General features: G+C 42.4%; 1 protein-coding gene across 2 annotated transcripts in view; it reads right to left on the reverse strand.

The window, feature by feature from the left end:
• Positions 1–26500, reverse strand: part of ARHGEF12 (Rho guanine nucleotide exchange factor 12) — a 266310-nt gene that overhangs the window by 133019 nt on the left and 106791 nt on the right. For both annotated transcript variants that reach the window (XM_089678557.1, XM_089678556.1), the window contains 5 exons: positions 25006–25083; positions 23757–23876; positions 11173–11262; positions 3577–3648; positions 344–436 (listed from right to left, as the gene is read on the reverse strand). In XM_089678557.1, coding sequence (XP_089534683.1) covers positions 344–436; positions 3577–3648; positions 11173–11262; positions 23757–23876; positions 25006–25083 — 453 coding nt within the window. The remainder of the gene's footprint in view (positions 1–343; positions 437–3576; positions 3649–11172; positions 11263–23756; positions 23877–25005; positions 25084–26500) is intronic.

Consider the following 26500-nt stretch of genomic DNA (forward strand, 5'->3'; position numbering starts at 1 on the left):
TGTTTTTATCTGCTAATAATGATTTTAGTGTATTTTTAAAGAAAATATTGATTTGATAATCAACTGCGCAAATATCATGGGGCCTTACAAATCAGTAGCAACTTTTTATTCTATTTATTCTACTGGTCATATGCTTTCAGAAAAAAAATGGTTTGGGAGGTCTTTTACAAACTCTGAAAGCTGTAAAGGAAAAATAAAAAAGCAATTGAAAAATTGCAAAAATGGTCTAGCCACCAGAGTTTAAAAGTGGAGAGCAGGGTCTGGCAGCGAAAGGGTTATTAAATGAAGACTACAGTTTTCCAGTTATCCAGCTGTCTCTGTATTCTTGGTACTGTATATTTACCTGTTCTGGTTCAGCATCAAATTCCTCATCTTCTGCACCAATAATGCTGTGTGAAATCCGAGTCGATGGACTTCCCATGCTAGACTGTGAATCCTACGAAACAAATTACAAATCATGAAAGCATGCCATTACACAAAAAGTTAACAAAATCATATGTAGTCTGTCGCAACAAAATGGGTGAGATATGCAGCAACTCAAGCATTGTGGTGTCCTTACATGCATTAACAATCACACATGGCCCCTTTAGTCAGCAATTAAATGGCTTGTTTTCCAGTTTTGACACTATTCAAAGCAGTTAGGAGGCAGTCTCACGCTCACTCCTAAATGTCTGGACTGGTTATAGACAGATGCTGGTGGACTGAAATCACCCACTGGCTTCCCATATCTTTTGGGAATTGCAATAGTGATATGTTCTACATCAGAAAGAGGATTGCCTGCAGATCAAACAAGACTTTATCATGTGAACCCTAGCAGACGAGGCCGAAACGTCAATCAGGCAGAAATTGGAAAAAAGAAGTCCTTACAAGTCTGGGAAACAGTTGCCTAAAGTTAAAAAGTCCAATAAAAGCTCACAGACCCAGTAGTCAATTTATTCTTCCTAGGGAAGAAAAGTTTCGCCCAAAAACACCCCTTTCGGCCGTTGGCCGAAAAAAAAAAGGCACCGATGCAGGTTCCGGAAAACACCCCGCCCCTTGATACCGCCCCCCCCCCCCCCCGTAAGCCGCCGCTCGGTAGTTCTCAGTCTTACCTGAGAAACCATCAAGTGATCCCAGCACTGGGCATAGAGATGAGTGAAGGAAAGATGGCCTCCACTCAGAATCTCTATGCCCTTGGAGGACCAGAGCGATGTCATTTCTGGTATTTTTTTTTTTTTATAGCACTAGATCAATGCTTTTTTTTTTTTTGATAAATGCTTTACATTGCAGAGGAGAGATGTGGGGTCTTATTGACCCCATATCTCTCCATAAAGAGGACCTGTCACTTATTTCTATCACAAGGGATGCATGATTGAAAATGTATTTAAAAGGGACAGTGCAAAAAAAAAAAAATTTAAATAAAATTTCAAATAAAAAAAAATCTAAAGTGTCCCCATCCCTCTGTGCTCACACATAGTGGTGAACGCATACATATGCCATGCCCACATATGTAAATGGTGTTCAAACCACACACGTGAGGTATCGCCACGAACATCAGAGCAAGAGCAATAATTCTCACACAAGACCTCCTCTGTAACTTTACACTGCTAACTTGTACACATTTTTAAAGCATCACCCATGGAGATTTGTAAGTACTGCAGTTTCACACAATTTTAAAGCGTTACATGTTGGGTATCTATTTACTTGCCGTAACATCCTCTTTCATATTTTACAAAAAAAATGGGGTACATATTGTTTTTTTAAGCAAAGTATATTTTGTTCCAAAAAATATATATTCATTTTTAAAAACTGCGCATTTCGGTTTCGGTTTTCAGCCAAGTGCATTTTGAATTTTCGGTTTCCGTTTTGGCACCAGAATTTTCATTTTGGTGCACCACTAATTCTTCCTTTATTACATTTTGTTTCATAATATAATAAATACATGTATTATCATCAGTTCTCATATCCATACAATTTTTTACCCCACCCCACCAAAAAGAAAAGAAAAATTATAATAATCCCCAACCACCATTATACAAATATTTATACCTCTCTTTTATTCTCAGTCTCTAGGTAACTGCCTATTGCATACCCTTTATCTTCCCATTCCACCCTCTTATAACCCCATCAACTCTGCATATTATTCTGATCTCTAACATTTAAACCAGCCATCTCACATTTCTCAAAAGGTTTCATTCCTGTCCTCACATGAAAGATACTTTTTTCCCCATGGAGCAAATATACTCTACTCCCCGGAACCAGATTTTTACTGCTTACCGTTCAGCACTGAATTGGTAATCTCTCCATTATCGCTACAGTGATAAGCTAGGTATCTTTTTTTTTTTTTTTTTTAGGGCCAGTGACTTCCATGAATGTAAAAGCAATCCTAGCAGCTAAGAAGAAGTTGGATTACAAACAGCGAAAGGGGGTCCCACCACTCTCCTGCTGCAACCTTTACAGGGTTCTCCCATGCGATTGGGGAGCCCGGTAAAAATGTGACAGGTGGCATCCAGTTCCTGGGACACAGTGAGAGGAACTGATGTTGTTCCTCCCACTGTGTGATGTCAAAAACTAAATGCAATGAGGATTTTGTCACTTACTGTTACTGGCTTGAACAAGCATCTGATCAAACCGATCTTCGTTTGATCAGATGTTCTGGAGGTCAGAGGACAGATATGGGGGCTCATAAGACCATAGATCTCTCCATAAAGAGGACTTGTCATGTCCCATGCTATCACAAGGCATGTTGTATATAAATTCACAATGGGGACTTCAACTACATCTCTGGAGGTAGTTCATAGACACCATATTATAAAATATTTTTTATTTAAAAAAATTCCAGAATTATAAACCAGACTTGTTGAGATTTCAAGCCTTGGAACTATAATTAGAAAGCATTAGAACCGCCAGGTCTAAATTAATCCATAAATTTTGCACCACTTTTGAATGCTTAACACATAAACTTATATTGCCGTCTATATCAGCATAAACAGTGAAATCTTATGAAAAATACAGTTAGGTTTGTTGGTTGTCTATGTTATGCAGAACACCTATTTTGAACACTCAAGCCACTCCAGTCCCATTGCCGTATTTATTTTAGTATCAACTTCAAACAAACAGTCATTATGGTTTATAGGTTCTTTTTATAAGCTGTTTAGTATTGTACATGAGGAGGAGAAAAATCTTTTTAACCAGAGAGAATTAAGATTACCGGTAATAATTTTTTTTTCTTTTATGTATAGTCTAGTCTATATATGCCATCAGTAGTTATATTCCTGCATTATATATATTTCCATGTTATTTCACTCCTTTTTTTATCTTGCATGTTTAGTAGCACAGTGGATATGGGGCGCAGCTTGCATTTTTTGATTGTACCCCAATTCTGCTCCAGGAGCATGCAATGTGGAGCAGTGGCATGTCAGTGTGGTTCTGGCCCCCTCCAGCCTGTGTCCCCACTTCCTTTTTTTTCCCATCTTTCTTATCCTCCGGTCTTTCAGCTCTTTCACTGCCTTTTAGAAACTTGTAAAATATTCACTGTAGTCCACTTAATGAAATGTCTGGTCACTCTTGTTCAAATTATAAAGTCTTCACACATACCGTGTCCTGATATTCACTTTTCTCTGGGCTTTCTTCTATGGAATTTTTTTCTCGCTGTCTGCTGCATGGACTCTGTGGAGATGAATTTGAGTTTAATTCAGCATATACAAAATATCATATAAGACTTACTGATAGTACATATTCAAAGAATCTTCCATTATGCCAAGTTATAATGATGGTGTATTTTTAGTAAGTGCATATTTTACTCTTTAACATGGTTTTAAATGTAGATATTTGTAGAGAGCTCTTTATTTGACTGAAGCTTTGAGATTTAACAGCTGATGAGATAACATGGCTTAGGCCTCAGCTACTACTGTGATTCCCAGGACACAGGAATCAATTCATTAAAACAGGATTTCTAACATACTGTAAAATCATTCTCTTGGATTTCATTAAGGGACAAAGGCTCAGAAGGAATTCTGAGACACTGAATTATGGTGCCAACTGCAGGAGATTTGTAACTGTTAATATGAAAAAAAAAAAGGGTTGGAACAGGCAGTATATAACCATCACCCACTCCCATCATACTACAGTTTTGTCCAAAAGCAGTAGTAAAAATTATCCAATACAGATGGGTGGGACCTGTGTCTTTTAATGAACTCAAAGAAAATGATTTTACAGTAGGTCATAAATCATGTTTTCTTAATTGCGCCTCAATGAATACAGGGTCAGAAGGAAGTCCGATACATTGGGAAGTCCCAAAGCAGTCCAACTAAGAATGGGCAACACAGCAAACACGCTAAAATGTCTACAAACAACAGGGTGAACTGGGGGCTACCTGAAGCTCAAACAGCTGCCTGAAAGACCTTGTGCTTGAAACTTGCATCCTCAACATCCACCTGTTAAAACTTTGAGAATGGGAGAGAATACCAGTTGGCAGCCAAAGATCTTGTGAGAGGATCAGGTCCAGTGTTTATGAGGTGCCATAAAGCTAGTATGGAAGTGAGCTAATCCAGTAAGGGTACTCACTAAACATAGCTGCAGCAGAGGTTAGGAGACCTTCTATGACCAAGTTACTGTAGGTGGCAGCAAAGGAATGACCTTGGGTCCTTCATAGGGAGCCAGCAGTGTTTCAACTCAGGCCCAAATAGGGGGAGGCAGTGGAAAAATGGACGTGTAAAAACAGGCAATATGGTGCAGGGTATAGTGTGCACTAATGTGGCACATGCTACACATTTAAAAAAGGGTCACAACATACATTGTGTTGTAGGCACTGTACTCCCAGCTTCTGCCCCAAGACATTTTTAAAGGGAAAGTATGGTGTTTGTTTGTTCTTTTCTCGTGGGAGAAAAGATGTCCATGCTCCTAGGACCCTGTGTCTCCTGACAGTTAAGCAAAAAAAAAGATTTTGAGTAACCATAAGATCGATTTTGACTTGTTTTTAAATTCCATATCTTGGAATACAGTACAGGACACAGACTTGATATTCATATACCCAGAGTTATAGGCTGGTATAGGTGATTGGACACATAGCAAAACTTTGAGGACATGGCCCCTGAGCATCCACCCCATAACTCTACCCGGATCTGTGCCCTCACTTTTGTAGCAAGCAATGCAGGACAATACATGAAAATAGGGGAGTGTTGTCTGTGTCCTCTACTGTACTCCAAGACATGAAATTAACAGGCAAGACAAAATTCCTCTCATATTTATTTTACAGTACAGGACAAAGGAATCAATTCATTGACCATGGTTGTCCCCAAACAAAAAAAAACAAAAAAAAAAAGCAACAATACACAATACAATGAGCAACAATACAGCCAAACAGAAGTAACAGGCACAGAGGAAAAAGCAGGATCAACAAGCCTCAAACTGTAAAACCATAGAAGAACCTTAATGCCAGTACAAGCAATAGTTAAGGCAGAGCAGCAATTGACCAATCAAATGTGCAACAGAAATTCAGGTAATGGCTCAGTTTAAAGGTGTAGTATGGTCGCTAGGTGCTGTATAGGCCCAAGACCCCAACTTCAACAGGAGAACTAGCTAAGGTAGGGAAGGAAGGAAAGAACCCTAAAATAAGGGAGCAAAATGACCACCCAGACAGGTGGAAGTAGAGGGAGAAAATCCGGGGGGTCCTTCCTGTAAAGAAGTTGAAGGGGGTAGGTCCTAAAGGAGGCACAGATGTCATGCCTGACCCCTAATCCTGAAGGTGAGCAAAACTAAACAAAACAAAAAAAAAAAATGTCAAGCTGTCCAACAAAACAAAAAAAAAATCCCTAGGGGTAATAAAAACTCCAGGTAAGCAAAAGGAGAACCAGCATCAGGTCCAGTACCCTCTTGCTTATGATGTGCCATACTGCTAGTATGGAAGTGAGCTATTCCAAGGAAAAATAGAGTAGCAAGGGCTCTAGGTTGTGGAACTAACCTCCTCAAAGAGCAACCTGTATAAGGGCCAGTTCACGCTAGATCCAGTTCAGTGCATTTTTTTCTGTATCAAAAATGCATGAACAGTAGATTACATGGGCATAGTTCACAGTCTCAGTCAGTTCCAGTGCAGGGGAAAAAAAAAAAAAAAAAAGGAGTAGAACATGCTGCATTTTTTCTGCTCAGAACTGCACTTGAACACATTAATAAAATGCAATGGAACATGTGGTGTGAACTGTAATAAAAAATGTATCAGGAACAAATCCAGAGTACATTTTTGTGGTGTGAACTAGCCCCAAGAGGAGGAAAAAAAAATCCCATGAGAAGCAGAACAGTGATACCAAAAGGCCACAAAAACGGTCATGGTTCACACCACATGCAGTCCAGTTTGTTTGTTTTTTTGCAATAAAATGCATTGATAGTAGGTTAAATGGTTTCCAATGGCATAGCTCACAACACTGCGGTCAGTTCAAGTGCGATTCACTGGAACATGCTACATTTTTTTTCTGCACTGAACTGTAATGGAACATGGTAAAAACACATAAAAAATGCACTGGAACGTACACGTCCTTATTTAAGGGGAAGGAAAAAAGGCGAAGAAAGAAAGAAAAAAAAAGGAAAAAAATACACCGGAATACATAAAAGAAAAGGACAGAAATCATCAAAAAAACACGCATGCAGAAACATGTCCAGAACAAATTGGGACTGAATTTCTATGGTGTGAACCGGCCTTAAAGGCTGCATTGTAAAGAAAAAAGAAAAAAAAAAAACAAATCGTAATATATACACACTTCTTTTACCTGCAAAAACATGTGCATTTATTATTTATAATTACTTAGTCTCAAGGATTATGAAGTCACAGCATGCAAGACAATTTGGTTCATGAGGCCCATGGCCACAATCCTCCCAGCAATACCCTGGCTGTTTCAGTGGTTAAGGAAAAAAAAACCCAAATAATCAAATACCACAAAAAAAAAAAAAAACCCAAAACACATGGTTAGGGGAAATTGCAATTTTGTTACAGATAAGATAGGAAAGGAAAGTTAAGATAAAACCTAACTATAGGGCAGACAAATGGTGGACCAAATGCTTGTATTTTACTTTCTGGATTGATCCACTGATATGCCAGTACCCGGTTTCCTTGAAGATCCAGCAAAGAGGCTCCTCTCCTGCTTTGAGCGGAGCCATAAGTATTACTAATCAAGCAGACAAATGGCGGGTCAGAGATCTTGTGGGGGCCTCACTACTGAATTACTGACCATGCAGTCTCCCTCTGGTTCCCACACCCACAATTGAGCTGTGGGCTGAGATGCTGAGGTGCCATTCAGATTGAATGACAGCCATATACATCTCGCAAGAGCAGCTGTCTTCAGTCCCTTTCTCTGTTTCAAAGACACATTATAGGTCTGTTTAGACACCTGATGTCTCTTTAGTACACCACATTGAACAAGGCCGTAGTAGGAATCTAGCAGGTTAAGCTTTTATATTTAGCAGGATTTTAGTAAAATGTACTGTGTTTGTATCTGCTAATAATGATTTTAGTGTATTTTTAGTGAAAATATTGTTTTGATAAACATTTGCACAAATATTGCAGGGTCTTACAAATCAGTAGCACTTTCTTTTTATTCTATTGGTCATGTGCTTTCAGAAAAGATATGGTTTAGGGCAGCGGTTCTCAACCTGGGGGTCGCGACCCCTTTGGGGGTCGAACGACCATTTCCCAGGGGTCGCCTAAGACCATCGGAAAACACATATTTCCGATGGTCTTAGGAACCGAGACACCGCTCCTCTGACTCAGTCGATGTGTGGGCGGGATGACACGCTGCCCTGTCACCTGGCCACACCTCTGGGATCCCTCAACAACTCCGCCTCCTCGCCGCTGATTGGCCACCGGAACTGTAGCTCAGGAGAGGCACACAGGCGGCCAATCACCGGCGAGGAGGTGCAGCTTGGAGAGGAGGAGCCGAGCGGCAGCGCGCGTAGATCTAAGAAGATCGAGGGAACTGCCGGAGTAAGTGAAGAGGAGAGCGGCCAGAGAAGGAAGACAGCTGACAGGTAAGTGAGAGAGCGAGCCCAGGCTGGAGCAGGGGTCAGCAAAGTAAGTATTATTGGTGTCAGTGGGAGGAATAGTGCCCCATCATTTGTGTGACTAATACCAACAATGGGGCACTATTTCTCCCACTGACACCAATGATGGGGCACTATTTCCTCCCCCCCCTGCACTGACACCAATGATGGGGCACTATTTCCTCCCCCCCCCCGCACTGACACCAATGATGGGGCACTATTCCTCCCCCCCACTGACACCAATGATGGGGCACTATTTACTCCCCCCCCGCACTGACACCAATGATGGGGCACTATTCCTCCCCCCCCACTGACACCAACGATGGGGCACTATTCCTCCCCCCCACTGACACCAACGATGGGGCACTATTCCTCCCCCCCACTGACACCAAGAATGGGGCACTATTCCTCCCCCCACTGACACCAAGAATGGGGCACTATTTCTCCCCCCACTGACACCAAGAATGGGGCACTATTCCTCCCCCCACTGACACCAAGAATGGGGCACTATTCCCCCCCCTGACCCCAAAGATGGGGCACTATTTCCCCCCCCTGACCCCAAAGATGGGGCACTATTTCCCCCTCCACCACATCAATGATGGGGCACTATTCCTCCCACTGACACCAATGATGGGGCACTATTCCTCCCACTGACACCAACGATGGGGCACTATTCCCCCCACTGACACCAACGATGGGGCACTATTCCCCCCACTGACACCAACGATGGGGCACTATTCCCCCCACTGACACCAACGATGGGGCACTATTCCTCCCACTGACACCAACGATGGGGCACTATTCCTCCCACTGACACCAACGATGGGGCACTATTCCTCCCACTGACACCAACGATGGGGCACTATTCCTCCCACTGACACCAACGATGGGGCACTATTCATCCCACTGACATCAGTGATGGGGCACTACTCCTTCCACTGACACCAATGATGTGGCACTAGTCCTCCCACTGCAAAATTACAGTTATGAAGTAGCAACGAAAATAATTTTATGGTTGGGGGTCACCACAACATGAGGAACTGTATTAAGGGGTCGCGGCATTAGAAAGGTTGAGAACCACTGGTTTAGGGGGTCTTTTACAAACTCAGAGCGGTGAGTGAAAAATGAAAACCTTCAGATTTTTAGAGAGCTTTGGTTATTTACATTTTTGCACACGTTCAATTTTTACCAGTTTGCAAAATGGTGCCGTTTAAAATTTACAAATATTTGTTATTTATTAACTCAATACAGGTTAAACTTATATTTAGCAGGAAATTTGTAAAACGTTTCTGCGTTTTTAATCTGCTAATGATTTTAGTGTATTTTCAGTGAAAAATATTGCTTTGATAAATGTTTGCGCAAATATTGCAGAGCCTTAAAAAGTAGCACCTACTTTTTATTCTACTGGTCATGTGCTTTCAGAAAATATATGGTTAGGGGGGGTCTTTTACAAACTCTGAAAGCTGTAAGGTACCAAAAAAAAAAAATGGAAAAATAGCAAAAACGGTCTGGCCAGCTGGGTTTAAAAGTGGAGCATAGGGCTTGGCAGCAAAGGGGTTAAGGGGTGAATTTAATAAAAATGGATTAGAACTGGTTACTGTGCACAGTAGCTCCAGATTTTGTCTTCTCCAGTTTTTAGCTTATTCCGTTAAGCTTTTAAAATGAAAGCTGACTGGTTGCCATGCATAGCTGCTCCAGATACTGTCTGTTCCAGCACTAATAAATTGCCCTCTAAGAGTGCAAGCCCTAGTACACCTGTGTCCTATGAACGGCTTGTGTTCATGGTACTGCAGTATGTGTTGTAGGATAGGGATGCAGTGTATACTACAGAGCAGGGCTTTACAAATTTGCTTTGAATCTAGGAGCCAGCTAAAAAAGATAGGAGACAGAAATAGTTTATTTAACCACTTGCCTACTGGTTACTTTCGTCCCCCTTCCTGCCCAGGGCAATTTTCAGCGCTGTCACACTTTAAGCCCTGGTTTACATCTGTGCGGTCGTGCGGGATGCGATTTGCGCGGACACGAGAGTCCATTCATATGAACGGACTCCCGTGCGCCGGTACACGCAGGGAAGAAGTGCCTACAGTACTTTGGAAATCGCAACCTGCACGGGAATCGAGGTTCCCAGTACTGTTGCGATTTCCAGTGCAGGTGGCTTGCCATTAGAATGGCACTCGCCTGCTGATCCTGCATTCCTCTGTGTGGGTGATGCCGCTGCAGGTATTTGTGTGGGTCCCGCAGTGTCCAGTTTCCAAAGCAAATGTTACAGGCCAGCCCCATTGTCATGGGTTCTGGGTACAGTTCCCAAGGTAAATTCAAAAGGTCACAAAACTGAAGATTGCCAATAAACCACGAAGGTAGTAAATAATTCTAGTGAAAAAACTGTTGGAAATTCATCTCTAAGAAGAGAAGATGTCCATCACATAGGGACACTAGCAAAAATAATGTAGCTTCACAAAGCGGGATTATATGGATACACTGGGGGGACTCATCAAAGCTTTTGCCAGTGTCCAATCACCTGAGCAGCATATAACCTATGGTAAGTGAATTGATTCCGGTGTCCTGTACAGTATGATAAAGATAAACCTTCTGAGAGAGATAAAGGCAATCATTGCCATTTCTTTATGTGCAAATGCTACTTTCCTAGATGTATGCTTTACCTTCTTGCTTCAACAAATATACAGATAAGATGTCTAACTTTACAGATATCAATAGTTGTTCCAGGTAAAGTGACTCACGTGTTACTTAATGCAGCTGGTCAGTGAACTAGCCAGACAACTAGCAACTTCAGAAAGGAATTGGCAAGGGCAGCCTCAATATGTTTTTCACTAAAGGTTTCCTTTAAGATGCAGCTAGTATGAAATCTATAGAGTAACATAAATGAGGCATAAAGCTCCTCTGTCCTGTTGATTTTGCCATTTTATTCTTAACGAATAACAATGTAGGATCACCTAATAAAGCCACTACTTTCCTTGACTGGGAATGCCACAACCACTTTACCGAAGCACTAATCAGAAGGAGGAAATAATGTTCTGTGAAAGCACAAGCTATAAATAGTAAACAGGCAGTGATATATGCAATGCCATACAATGTAAGACATACAATAGAAAATGAACATCTGATAGAGAGGAATGGATCTAGACACAAAGTAGTAATTAAACTTACATCTATAACATTACTGCTTGGACATGATCCATCCCCAATGATGTATTCAGAACGTTCTTGGTCATAGGAATCTGCATCAAGTTCATTTATCTGTAAGAACGAAAAAAAAATAATTTACAGTTATAATGCAACTATACTTAAATGGGACAAAATACGTACCCACACACCAACATGTAAACCAACTTCATACCTACACATTGCAGCAATGCATAATCGGCAAGACGGATTTATTCTGAATGGCACCCTAAGGCTAGGTTCACAGCTGTGTGGGTTATTGCCGCTGCACAGCAGCAACCAACCGCACAGAACTGTAGTTCAGTAGATGCATGGGGGTGCCATTAATCTTAATGGCATGCCCACGCACTAGAAACTGCAGCACGCCTGCCCGCACTGGGAACCACACTGCTGTGATGGTTTCCGTGCAGGCAGCATTCTCAAAAATGGTGCAGGGACCTTTTCCCTGTGTTTTCAAAAGGAACAGCAGCCTATTCAAATGAATGGGCTGCCACACCTGCGCAAAATGAGGCTTGCAAAATGTGAACCTAGCCTAAGGCATCTAGTCAAACGCACACAAACTTTTTAAAGCACACCACAATGCACAAACACAAAGCATCTTTGCGATTAAGTGTGGTGCATTGTAACAAAAAAAAACAAAAAAAGGGGGGGGCTGGGTCCTGCCGTGTGTGTGTGTGCAATAATGGTGTAACGGGGCCTTTAAATTTGCACTATAGGCTAGCTATAGAGAGCACATCACAAATACCGGGATTTTGTTGTTATTCACCATAAAATCACACTCAGAGTTCTCTGGCTCCAGAAACTCTGGCAATCTCGCACTGGAGAAGATCCTGCAGAACTCCATATAGAGCCTGCAGGTAAGACAGAGAAAAAAAGATTGGGAAAGAACTTGCCTGGCGGATAAGAAAGAAATTCTATTTGTAGCATGAACAGAATCCATTCAATGACTGTTGTTGGGGGATCAGAGTCCACAAATCTGCAACCCAAATGCTGCGATCCCCCACCTTGGAAAAAGGTGGGGGTCAAACCTTCATGCAGAGAAGGACTTGTCCATGGGCTTAGTGGGCCTATGAGGTCAGGAGTGCTCTGTGCCATTCGTGGGAGCCTTGAAGGGCTTGGATTCCTTGCCTGGTAAGTGAAAAAGCTGCTCTTTTGTGCAAAGAAGGAATGACCATGCTTGCAATGCAGCACCTCCCTTTTCTAGATTGCAGGAGAAAGGTACTCTCCCGTAAGATTCTTGATTAAGTTGTACAGAGCTGCTCCAAAATGCCACTCACTCTGGAAAGGTAAATCAGCAAAGACTTTCTTTGATGTCTGGTCCACTGACCAATACTACTTCAGCCACAGAACATCACAGAGTACCACGCTTAAAAAGCAGTAGGGCCGCATCCAAGGAGACGTCCCACACGGACTTGAGGCCCTGGACTGTTTGGTGCACTAATTCCACGTACATCAGAGAGATCTCTTTACCCAGACCATAGCATAAAAACTAGGCTTACTCGGTGAGCTATTGTGACACAAGAGTCATGGCTAAAACTGGGCCTAGAGCTGAGCCAGCTACTGTAAACCTGGAACAGGCGAGTCATTCTGCCTTACTGTTGGTAGGATCCTTAAAGGAGGGGGACTCCTCCACCAGTATCATGGCCTTGTTCAACCTAGAAATAGGAGAGTCAAAGACAGTAGAAGAGGTCTACTTCTTCAAAAGGCCTCCTCAAAGGAGTAACGTACTGAGAAATGTTTTGGGACAGCTAAAGGGCAATTTGGACATTCACAAAGGGGACAGCCGCCTCCATGGCCACCCCAGAAGTATTCTCAATTCTTAAGATCTCCCACAATGTGGTAATAAGTGCAGACTCGGTGCCTTTTCTTGATTAGCAGCTGAGGGAAATGGGTCCTTGCTATCACAAGGATCAGGGACCACATCTTCTGGGCCTGAAAAAAGAAAATCAAACTCTGGATCGGACTCATCAGATGAGGGATGTGGTGGGTGAAGAGTAGTGTATTACTCGCCTTGCACCCAAACGCCACCCGGGACACAAATGACTGGAGGGCCACCCACAATGAATCCAAGGTAATAGAGGACCATGTAGCCTCCATGAGAGGGTCTGGGGAAGATGCATGCGTTTTAGACTGCACATGTGGACATCTCCCCCAGAACAGGCACCTTCAGAACAAACATCCATGCATAGGAAGCTGAAAACCATCCCTAAGAGGCTTCAGCAGAGATAGGGAAACTCAATTAGGACAAACCAGCAACTGAACCAAGGCCACCCGGGAGCAGTGCTGTGTGCAGTGTTCACGCCATAGGGGAGGAAGACCACATGTAGGAAAGCTGAGTTGGTTTAAGCCAAAAGAAAACACTTTGGCTCTGTGCTCTGAGTGAGAGAGAGAGAGAGTGTGTGTGAGTATGTGTGTAAGTGTGAGTGTGTGTTGCTGGAAACAGCTGTATGAAAGACTGTAGTTCTAAACAGGAGTGTGCATGTAGTAAGACTCCATAGGTGCTGGCAGACATAGTGGGCAAGAACATAACTGGATTTGGGCAGTGCGGTCTTGGGGCAGCATGAGGAAGATCAGAACAGAAAAAAAAAAAAAAAAAACACATGTATGTCAAAACATACATAAACACAGACACACAGTCCCTAAATAAATTATGTGGCTTCAGCAACATGCTTCAAGAAAGCATTACTATAAAAAGGATGGCGGATTATTGCATGGTATGTTAAAAAGTGTGATGGCAAAATCAAGTTCTCAATGATAGGAAATGCAATCACACTGAAATTCACCTGTGTTTGAAATCACAAAGTGGTCGTAACCAAACTTCTATTTTTTGAGGATTATCATGGCAAAGAAAATGTACAGAATTAAGAATAATGCTAAACAGTACATTTCAGACAATGCTGAGCAGTTTACACAGACTTATAAAGGGTGCCCATACATGGCCCAGTCTTTACAAATCTACTTCCCATATAAAACTTACAATAACCACGTAGAGGTCCTATGGGGAGAATACTGAGCACTTGCAATAACTGGAAATTGCTTAACACAATTTCATACTTGCTAAAAATCATTGCAAATGGTTGCAGATTGTTTCATTTTCTATGAATTGAAGGGAATTCAGTGGGGAAAATAATTATTTGATCCCTAGCATATTTTCCAAATTTACCCACTTACAAAGAAATGAAGGGTCTATAAATTTTATCATAGGTGTATTTTAAATGATAGAGACAAAATATCAACCAAAAATCCAGAAAAAACACGATACAAATGTTATAAATTGAGTTGCAGCTGAGTAAAATAAGCATTTGATCCTCTACCAACCAATAATAATTCTGGCTCCCACAAACTGGCTATGCACTCGTATGGCACACATATTAGCCCTGTCAATTTAAGAAGGTGCTCCTAACGACAACTCGTTATGTGTATACAGGATACCAGTCCACAGAATCTCTTTCTTGGGCACCACCATGGGCAAGACCAAAGAGCTGAAGTTAGGGACAAGATTGTAGATCTACACAAGGCTGGAATGGGCTACAAGACCATCAGCAAGAAGCTTGGTGAGAAGGAGACAACTGTTGGAGCAAATATTCGCAAATAGAAGAAATACAAAATAACCATTAATCGCCCTCGGTCTAGAGCTCCATGCAAGATTTCTACTCATAGGGTAAGGATGATCATGAGAAAAGTAAGGGATCAGCCCAGAAAAACGCGGAGGAGCTTGTGAATAATCTCAGAGCAGTTGGGACCACAGTCACCAAACAAACTATTGGTAAAACAATACTCCGCCATGGATTGAAATCCTGCAGCGCTCACAAGGTCCCCCTCCTCAAGAAGGCACATGTACAGGCCCATCTGAAGTTTGCCAATGAACATCTAAATGATTTGGAGAAGTATTAGGAGAAAGTGCTGGAGGGCGTGGCTTGAGCCCAGAAGACGATGGACGCCTAATCCCAGAGCTCCGACACACGGAGGACAATGCACCCGATATACGCAGGGAGAGCCGCAGGTAATATGGGGAAGGCTGACAGGAAAGCCTCTGCCCCACGATCGCGGTCCCCCTGCCCAATGAGCGGTTATCCCAGCCACAGTATACTGGAGCTATTCCGGTCCCAGGCCCTGGAGCACACTGCGGCCTCGTCCCCTGCTGCCTCCTGCCACTCCACACACAAAGCATCCCGCTCTCGCAGCAGGAGCCCGGCTGCAGCAGCCACAGCACGCCCACCAGTAGGATTCCCTCTCACTATGGAGGATCTTAAAGCAGTGGCAATGGATATTAACCTCCTCCCGCCCGCCATATAGTAATATGACGGGTGGAAGGTGGTTCTCTTGTTCTGGGAGGACGTCATATGACGTCCTCCCATTCTCACTGCGCATGCGCAGCTCAGGGAGCGCGCAGTGCAGCGATCGGCGGTGCGCTGTGTCCCTCGGACACAGCGGATCACCGATCACGGAAAGAGGCGAAGATGTCGGCTTGGTCATGTGATCAGCTGTGTCCAATCACAGCTGATCACATGTAAACAGGGAAATGCCGGTTATCGGCATTTCTCTCCTCTCGAGCTGTAATGCTGACAGCTTGAGAGGAGAGGAGAGCCGGTAATCGGCTTTCCACGGAGGGGACATGTACACTGATCATCAGAGCCCTGATGATCAGTGTAGCCCCAGCAGTGCCACCTGTCAGTGTCCATCAGTGCCTTGTGTCAGTGCTTCGTGCCAGTGCCCATCAGTGCCACATATCAGTGCCCATCTGAGCTGCCTTTCAGTGTCACCCATCAATGCCAATCAGTGCTGCCTAACAGTGCAGCCCATCAGTGCAGCCTTATTAGCACACATCAGTGAAGGAGAAAAATCACTTCTTTCCAAAATTTTATAACAAAAACTAAGAAAAAACATTTTTTTTTCAAAATTTTCTGTGGTTTTTGGTTTAAGAAAAAAATTAAAAACCCAGAGGTGATTAAATACCACCAAAATAAAGCTCTATCTGTCACAAAAAAATGATAAAAATTTCACATGGGTACAGTGTTGCATGATCGCGCAATTGTCATTCAAAGTGTGACAGCGCTGAAAGCTGGAAATTGGCCTGGGCAGGAAGGGGGTATAAGTGCCCTGTAGGCTAGCGGTTAGAGAGACCCTAGCTCCAGGAAATTGCTGATTTAAATGTTGACTTGCAGGCAGTGGCACAGAGGCAGGAAGCAGTGGAGGACAAAGTTATTACACAGGATCTTGTCCTGCAGGATACGTACCAAAATGGTAGATACACATGCCATACATCTGCGCAAAATTGATAGTCATATTGAAGACCTGGACAACAGGGGACGGCGTCACAACTTAAGGGTGCGTGGTGTCCCTGAAACAATTGAGGCGGGTCAGTTATCACAAACAATCCTAACCATTTTTAATGATCTTCTATAAAGACCACAGGAGTCGCCTATTGAGATTGAACGTCTCCACAGGGCTCTGCTACCTAAAAGCAGGGACACAGATCCCCCGCGAGATGTAATCTGCTGCCTGGTGGATTTCCGACTCAAGGAAGAATTATTATTATGCAGAGCTTGAGAAAGAAATCCCATTATCTTCAACGAAGCAGAAATTAAATTATTTCAAGATCTTTCACACATTACCCTTCAACACAGAAAGGACTTGCGACCCTTGCTTGACCTACTCTGCTTCCGCGGCATATCGCATCGCTGGAAATTTCCGTTTGGCCTTTCAGGTTCACACCTGGGACGAGTAGCTATCCTGAGATTCCCAGAAGAATCCCACCAGTAAATCTACCCAACTGGTTCGGGGATCCCCGCTTGTCACCCCAGACTGGGGATGAACACATGGAAGCCCAACCATCCAGACACCCTGGAGGAGGAAGACGGAGACCCTCCCCCCGACCTCTGTCTTCACCAACCAGGTGCAGACCCACCATCGGGGAAAGTCTTCCAGTATCCCCGGTTCATCGTCGCGAATGACGTTTTCTCTAGAGTTTTTACTGGGTTTTTTTTCAATATGTTTACTCGTTATCATGATCCTGTCTTCCACTGATCCTCATGCGAAGACCATCTGTCTCCTCCCCTTTTTCTTTGAGGTTCTGGGGTAAGTGTATCTCATAATGCTTTCTCAATACTCATCCATGCCATATGTTAGGTTTATGTTCCTACTGTGTTATAGTAAGTATCTGTATTGGCTGTCATTTCACACTCTCAGCTGGATGTCATCTAACATTGTCCTGCGACCCACAAGATACAGAGGTCCTTAACCCTGTACCCTCCCAATTGTTAAGTTATACCCTGCTGTATAGTGCTGGTCAAATTAGCATATGTTACTGCCTGCTAGGCTGGGCTGAGAAAGCTCCTAGTATGCACTAGCAATGTTCTCCCTGTTCATATTCCATTTAACCATCCGCAGAATGTTTATATGCAGATAAATATATACTTCTGATAACATGAGCCTCAACAAACAACTTGGCACATTTATTTCTCAGACCGATCTTTGAAAAGAGACCTCACTTTTGGTTAGTGAGACATAATACAAAAGGTACTTATATTGTGTTTGACATGCTGCTTTGTACTGCGGTAAATGTTTAACTATTTACTTTGGTGATACACAACCCCACTATACTATCACAATGTGATTTATATATCCACTGATGCTCTTTTAGGAACCATTTTTACTGGTATATCACCTCCTCCCACTTCTTCTACCATCTCCGTTGTGGAGTAGACTAATTGGGATACTGCATGCTACTCAGCCGTGCCATGTACACTCCCCATATTGTTGTTCCTTACACTACAATATAAGCTCTCCCTACAGCATTGTAATGTCTTTTTTCCTTTTGCTCGTCCGTGTGTTGTTGCTACCCTTCTTTCTGATATCAAGACACCCATAACTATTTGCACTTCAATACTTCGCAAGTGTCAGGCCATTGTCTTTGGGACTTACTCAATACCCCACACAGTGGACTCCCCTGAGTCCAACTGACTTTGTCTGCACTTAGGCACAAACAGCGAAACAAAACCAATAACAGAACATAAGATAACAACAAAGGACGGAGTAGCTGGACTACCCGGTCACTGGATTTTTCCTTTTATTTTGAACAGTTCCCCTGTTCACCCCTTCCAGTACTTTGATCGAGTGCTTACTAGCCCTCTTTTCTACCCCTCCTCTGCTTTCCGGTCTTTATCTCCTATCTGTACCTCATTCTATTCCTCTCATCCACAAAAGGCCGAACACATTAGCTAACATATACAGCCCCAATACGGCGCAAGTCAGCTTCTTCCGTAAAATTGCGAAAACACGAACTACTTTCCAGTCGGGCATTCTGATCCTGGGTGGTAATTTTAATGTGGCACTAAACCCCTTGGAAAATACCTCAACGGGTACATCTTCAAAAACATTTCGAGCTCTGAAACAGATCAAATTGGAACTTACAGACCTCCTCTTACATGATACATGAGGCACTCTACACCCAACTGATAAAGACTTCACATTCTTTTCTGCACCTCATAACCGCTATTCTAGAAATTATTCTCTCGCAAAGAGATCTCCCTACTTTGAAGTCGGCCTCTATTGAACCTATGATTCTTTCAGACCATCACCCCGTTACTATGACCATATATCTTCTAGATGTCCCAATCACTCCCAACATATGGCGACTGGACTCGTTTCTTCTTACGGACGCATCCATGACTCTCCAAATTCGTGAGTGTCTGATCAACTATTTTCGGGAAAATATATCTCCAAAAATTACCCCACTCACCCAATGGGAAGCACACAAATGCGTGACACGTGGGCTTCTACTTACAATTGCTGCTTCTCGAAAACGCGCAGCTCAAGCGTCTTCACTCTCTACTCCAGTACGTCAACTAGAGTGTTCCCATAAATGTAAACAGGCTTTGACACTTACTGCTGAACTAACAGCTGCACGTAAACAACTACTGGAAGCTGTGGAAAGGAAAACCAAACTGTTCTACATATATGGGAACAAAAGTGGTAAAATATTTAGCTAGGGCCCTGCAAGTGAAAAAAGCAGCTCGCACTATTCATCAAATCCATACTCAGCAAGGTCGAATACTTAAAACATTCCTGAATATAGCTGCAGAATTTGAAAACTACTATACGACCCTTTATAATCTTCCTCAAGCCCCAAAACCTGCAGGGGATAATAGATCACGCACGGACATTATCCAGGCATTTCTATCGAAATATCTTCCTAAACCTATCTCACGATCGAAAACAGGTGAACTAGATGGGGTGCTGACACTTTTAGAACTCCAAAAAGCCATTGCACAATTAAAACCGGGCAAGAGCCCAGGCCCTGACGGATTTACGACCACTTATTACAAATCTTTTATGGAAATTCTTGTGTAGCCATTCCTTAACGCATTCAACTCACTAGACACCCCAGGACAGCCCATGAGATTCCTTTCTGAAGCCTATATCACACTCATACCAAAAGAAGGCAAGGAAACGACATCAACGGCCAACTTTCGCCCAATTTCCCTTCTGAACATTTAAAAATATTTGCTAAAATACTAGCGAACCGTCTATTAAGCATCACTGAACCCTCCATATCCAGTGATCAGGTGGGGTTTGGGCCAGGTAGTGAGGCAAGGGATAACACAATAGCCCTAAATATACATCACTGGTTGACACAAACTAATCAACATGGCTTTTTTCTCTCTCTCGACGCAGAGAAGGCTTTCAACAGGTTGGCCTGGGACTATATGGAGGCGGTTCTGCTTGGACTTGGCCTTCCCCCGTGCCTCATGAACTTTATCATGTCGCTGTATACCCCACCAACAGCCAAAGTTAGAGTCAATGGTCTCCTGTCGGAAGCCTTCTCTACCAGTAATGGGACTAGACAGGGGTGTCCGTTATCTCCCCTATTTGTCCTCACACTGGAACCCTTCTCGAATCGCATTCAAATGGACAATATCAGAGAAATTATGGTTAAGGGCAGAATACACAAAATAGCGGCATTCGCCGATGATATACTACTCTTCCTAACAGAACCACACATCACCCTCCCCAATCTACTTCAAGACTTTAAAATGTTTCAGTACATATCCAACTTCAAAATTAATTTCAATAAATCCCAGGCCCTCAATGTCACCCTACCCCCTGACTTGGTCAGGCAGGCACGGACAAACTTCCCCTTCACCTGGCAATCCGAGGCCATCTCTTACCTGGGGATTCAGCTGCCCACCCGTCTTTCAGATCTATATACAAGAAACTTCTTACCTATCATATGTAGCATTACTAAAGACTTACAGAATTGGAATAAACCAATTGTCTCCTAGTTCAGAAGGGCAGAGATCCTCAAGATGAATGTGCTTCCCTGGCTACTGTACCTGATGCAAACGATCCCAATAGGACTTCCTAAGTCAGTCATTCTTTAGATCATATAAGACACTATGCAGCTTCTTCTTATGATGCAAAAAATGTCTTAGAATCAGCTTTGAACAACTTACAATGCCTATGTCTGGAGGAGGTATCGGATTGCCAGACATTACTCGCTACTATTGGGCTTGCCACCTGGAAAGAATTGTGGACTGGTCTACAAACCATGTACGTAAGGCCTGGGTGAATCTGGAAGCAGAGTTTTCAGTGATCCCACTAGCCACATCCCCGTGGCTGAGTAAATCACATATCCCATCCACTTTCAAAGAACACCCGCTAATCGCTCCGACACGGTCTTGTTACCACTTGTTGTGTCAGAAATCGGGCCTTTCCTCAATGCCTGGTCCACTCGCGCCCATTCGTATGAACCCCGATTTTCCCCCCGGAATGTTGAATGCATTCCTCGCTGGGGCCTCACCCCAAAAATACCCAAGACTACACCATCTTTTCAAGGATGGCGTCTTTTTGACAAGAGAACGCCTCCAGAACCAATGCCCAACTCTAAACATGACTCCATGGATAGGCAACTCCATCATTTCATACATAACCCGCCACGTCCAAGAGAGCTTGCTAGACCCCTTACCCCATGTGAAAAAATCTACTCCACGGATTCCTCACAGAGACATATGGTCTCCAAGCTATATGCATGCCTGGAAAACACAAACGAAGTTACGTCCAGAAAGGCCTGCGTAGCTTGGAGCAATGACCTACAACTAAACCTGACCCCTGCTGATAGGGACCATGTATATGGCCATATACACAAAGGTTCCATATGTGTTTCAACCCAAGAAAATAATGACAAACTATACTCTAGATGGTATAGAGTTCCTTCTCTGCTCCATAGATTTGATCCTAGCATCCCTGACTCTTGTTGGAGATGCGGCCAAGTGACTGGTACACTTTTACATATATGGTGGGACTGCCCAATGCTCCAACCCTTCTGGGGGATAATACAATCAATAATTGCTCAAGTAACAATCTACTTCCTAGATATATCTCCTGAGCAATTCTTACTTCACCACTCCTTGCTCCCATATAAATCATACTGCAAATCGCTCGCTATGCATATGGTGAATGCTGCAAAACAGTGTATTCCAGTCCACTGGCACTCAACACATACCCCCTCTGTCCGGGAATGGTTTGCACGTATAAACAAAATTGCCAATATGGAAGAGCTCATCTTTGTTGCAAAAGATTGCCCTGAGAGATTCAGGAAGACATGGGCATGTTGGAGTCATTTCAAAACCACAGCCACTTATCAACTACTGCATGACTCCACCTCTTCCCCCACTTGAACACTACTTGACTACCAATAGGAAAACATTCTTTTCTTCATACGTCACACATGTAACGCACACCTTGCCTGAGATCGAAAATTACAAGCTAAATATTGCAGAAAAGGACCTATATATGAGACTGCTATGCACGCCTACCTAGACTGCCATATAGGACCTCTGACTACTACTCGGATTATTTTGCACTGTTTGACCCGAAGCAGTTGCAGCTGCTTCCCTTTCCTACCCCTACCTCCCCCAACTCCGCCCCCCCCCGCTCCCTTTTTTTTTCTCTCTCTCTTCTCCTCCCCCCTATCTCTCTCCTTCTGTTCTTCCATCTCTCTTCCCCCGCTCCATCCTACATTCTCAAATTTACTTAAGATGAACTTAGAATATCAGTAGACCCACAGGTACAACTTCAGCTTCTCAGCCTCTGCCCCCAGTTTTTCTTTTTCTCTCGTGTATATTTCTTCAACTTAAAGCTATGTTAATTGATGACAGTAAATGCCGTATCCCTGATGGGGTTTACATCTGAAGCACATTTAGTAAGTTGTATACATGAACCGATTGTAACCTATATATGTTACCTCTGTGCCTTATTTCTCAATAAAAATTATTTTGGGGGGAAAAGAAAAAAAAAAAAAAAGGTGCTGTGTTCAGATGAGACCAAAATTGAGCTCTTTGGCATTAACTCGAATCACCGTGTTTGGAGGAAGAAAATGCTGACTATGACCCTAAGAACACCATCCCTACAGTCAAGCATTGGGGTGGAAACATTATGTTCTGGGGCTGTTACTCTGCTAAAGCCACAGACCAGCTTTGCCACATTGAGGGGCCAATGGATAGGTCATGTATTCTAAAATCTTGGATGGGAACCTTCTTCCTTCAGCCAGAACACTGAAGATGGGTAGTGGAAGGGTATTCCAGCATGACAATGACCCAAAACAGACGACCAAGGCAACAAAGGAGTGGCTCAAGACGAAGAATTTTAAAGGTCATAGAGTGGCCTAGCCAGTCTCCAGGCCTTAATCCTATAGAAAATTTATGGAGGAAGCTGAAACTGAGTTGCCAAGTGACAGCCAAGAAACCTTAAGGATTTAGAGAAGATCTGTAAAGAAGAACGGATCAAAATCCCTCCTGAGATGTGTGCAAACCTGGTAACCAACTACAAGAAACTTCTTACCTCTGTGTTTGCCAACAAGGGTTTCTACACCAAGTACTAAGTCATGTTTTGCTTGGGGATCAAATACTTATTCTACTCACTGAACTGCAACTCAATTTATAAAACATTTGAAGCTTGATTTTTCAGGATTTTTGGTTGATATTCCGTCTCTATCATTTAAAATACACCTACAATAAAAATTATAGACCCTTCATTTCTTTGTAAGTAGGCAAACTTACAAAATCTGCAGGGGAGCAAATAATTATTTCCCACATTGTATGTCTTTTCTGCAGTCGCAGAAAGTCACAGCAAGTCGCAGCAGCAGCAAAAATTCAGCTTCCCTAAAGAACACTTATACCCCCAATCTTTCATACTGCCACTGGTGACATAGACTCTGCTTTTGTGGTCCAAGGAAAGCCACAAAATTGACCTCCTCCTCCGGTCACATGACGCTGTCCTCCCTCTGCAAGTGTTCACTACCGTGGTATGCAAAGCCCATGACGCAGTCATGTTTATAAGAAAAATGCAGATACGGCGTCAAGGGTTTAAAACAATGTCCTGCAGTTTGCAGAGAGGAAAAAAAACACTGATAGATATAAATATGTTTTTCTTTTCTGCACACTTTTAGATGAACACATTTAAAGTTAAAAAATGACAACAGTGTGTAAGTGTCCTAATAAAAAAAATGTAAATAATAATACGATAAAGCATAATCATAAATTACCATGGTCACTCCATCTATCTCTCACCTGCATTGGAGACTTGGTTTTACCCAGCTGCTCCTGAAGTTGCTGTATGTGTTTCTTGGTGTCCTGGATCTCCTTGTAAAGCCGTGTGGATGGGGAGTTGTTGTACTCCTCTTGGGAAGACTATAGATCACAAGTGTAGACAAAACAGATAAACACAAATCTCACTTTTTCAAACAGAAGAGCTCCTTTTAAAAAAACAAAACAAAAAAACCCCAAAACAAACAAAAAAAAAACAACACACAGTGCCCTGTTTAATCAAAGTAGGAAAGCACAGAAATCAAGAAAACACCAAAAAAAAAACTACTCGTGTAGGATCTACTGTCCTGCATTATGCACACTGGCTGCTCCGCTCCAGGAATGTTCTCAGATTTATAAAAGTATAACATAGCTAAAATCCATATTTACTGCATGAGCATGTCAGGTACGATACACAGGGCAATATTTTTCTATAAAAAGTTCTATAAAAGCATAATTAAAAGTGTACAACAATATTCTAAGGCCTTGTTCACATGAGCTTCAGCTTGTATAAGAGCAGTGTGCACAGCAAGCTTTTGAAGAGCACAGATCCATTCAGTTCCAGTTTAGGAATTATAAACACAGATCTTAATAGGAGTACTGTGACATTTTAATCAAGCTGCTAGCAGGCATCAATCAGCTTCAGCACCACTTGAAATTTGTTGAAGGCCTAATAGCTGCTTGTATAAAAGTAACAGCACTCCCATTGAGTCTGACAATTGCTTGCTGTACACACTTATACAAGCTGAAGCCCATGTGAACAAGGCCTGAAAGTGTACCTGTGCTTTGCGAATGCAGGTCAAAGCAACAGGTTCACTTTAGTCTGCCCTTCCATAGTAGTACATACTCCAGTTTACTTCACTTCACTATGGTTCAGCCAAGGAGAGTGAGGAAAATGAGTGAGTGGTGGCTGCCCTAGCATAATCACATGGATTAGAATGGCCGGATGTACTTTGTAAATTGTAACTAAACTGACTTGGGGCTTACACAGGGCTCACTGTCTTCTTGAGCCTATGTGACAGTACTGGGCCAATCATCAGGATCCAGGGTTGTCATATGAGAGGAAAGGGAGTGAATCACATTCCTCAAGTACTGGATAATTTCTCTATGGTTTCAACTGAAAAAAGTGAAGGAAAGGCGAGTATGTACTCCTGGGAAGGGTAACATTAAAAAAGAAACTGGTTGTTTTGTCTGCAAGGACAAAGCATGTCTATATATTAATGTCTATACTGACCTGTAACTGTTCTTTTTCCTGTTGTAACATTTTCTTTAGTATCACTAATTTCTGGTTGTGCACAATATTGTTCTCCTCCTTATAAAGAAAAATGAAATGGTTATAATGACTGACGTGCATGTTATATTTAACCTACATAACTAATCAGTAAATATTCCAGCACTACACCTACCATTAAATGTAAATATATCTTTGAAGAGCAGCTACCACTAAAGTGCAATCACGAAACACATCAATAATAGTTAACAACAAAACAGTGCAGCGCTCCTCCAAGTCCCTGAATGACATCAATATAATGTACTCCCCAAAATCAATCATTGTGCTAAGCCATACAATCCATCTCAAAAACATTTATTTAAAATGTGCATTTATAAAAGCATAAATATCTTGTGGACACAACAAAAATAAACTCATGTGCCCATACACTGTATAGAAAAAACATCGAACAAAAGTCCCAATAATAATCACGAATCACCATGAACACTTTAAAACAGCAGTGTATTAAAAAAAACTCAGTGAATGAACAGTGTTGTGATTCCATCCACATCAAAATGTAACACGCCAGGTCACCCACTCTTATATTGGGTCCTCCTGCTAAAGCCACTTGAGAGTTTATACAATTATACGGGAACATAAAAAGACACCATAGTGCTCACTGATTGTTTACTAAAACACATCTTAAAATATTCCACTCACATTTATACAGTCATGGCCAAAAATACTGGCATCCCTGCATTTCTGTCAGATAACGCACCACTTCATCCAGAAAATTGTTGCAATTACAAATGTTTAGGCATTCTCATGTATATTTGTTTTGTTTGTATCGGTATGACAAACATGTAGAAAAAACAAAAAGCCAAATGCAGGGGTGCCAATATTTTTGGCCATGACTGTATATGTAAACACATGCTTTTTACAATGTAATATGGAGCCCTTAATAGTTACAAGGTTGAAGCACTCCCTGTTATTGCCACTGGATGAAGTCAATAGATCACACCCAATACAAAAGAGACCTGGGGAACCTGTTTTTTAAAGCTGTATCTGACCTCCTGTTTAATATTGAGGTCTACCAAAATAGGTGAGGGCACATCTAACAGTGCATCTGGGTAACGGAGTGTTTTACATTTGATGTGGATGGAATCACAGCACTGTTCATTCATAGAGTTTTTTTGGAATACACTGCTGTTTCACAGCGTTCCTGCATTATTCACAATGAAAAAATTGGAATTTTTGATGGACTTTTTTTTTTTTTTTTTTTACACACTGTATGGGCACATGAGCTGATTTATGTTGTGTCCACACAATATTTATGCTCGTCTAAAACACACATTTTAAATGCATGTTTTATGTTTCTTTTAAAATGCATGTTTTGACATGTACTATATGATTTAGCACAATGTTTGGTTTTGGGGAGTACTTTATATCAGTGTTTCTCAACCTTTTTTCCTTCAAGCACCCTTTCAAATTATGGACAATGTCAAGGCACCCTCTAAAA

The sequence above is a fragment of the Staurois parvus genome, unplaced genomic scaffold, assembly GCF_062004578.1.
Source record: "Staurois parvus isolate SC_StPar_1 unplaced genomic scaffold, SC_StPar_1.0 ptg000207l, whole genome shotgun sequence".
NCBI classification, from domain to species: Eukaryota; Metazoa; Chordata; class Amphibia; order Anura; family Ranidae; genus Staurois; species Staurois parvus.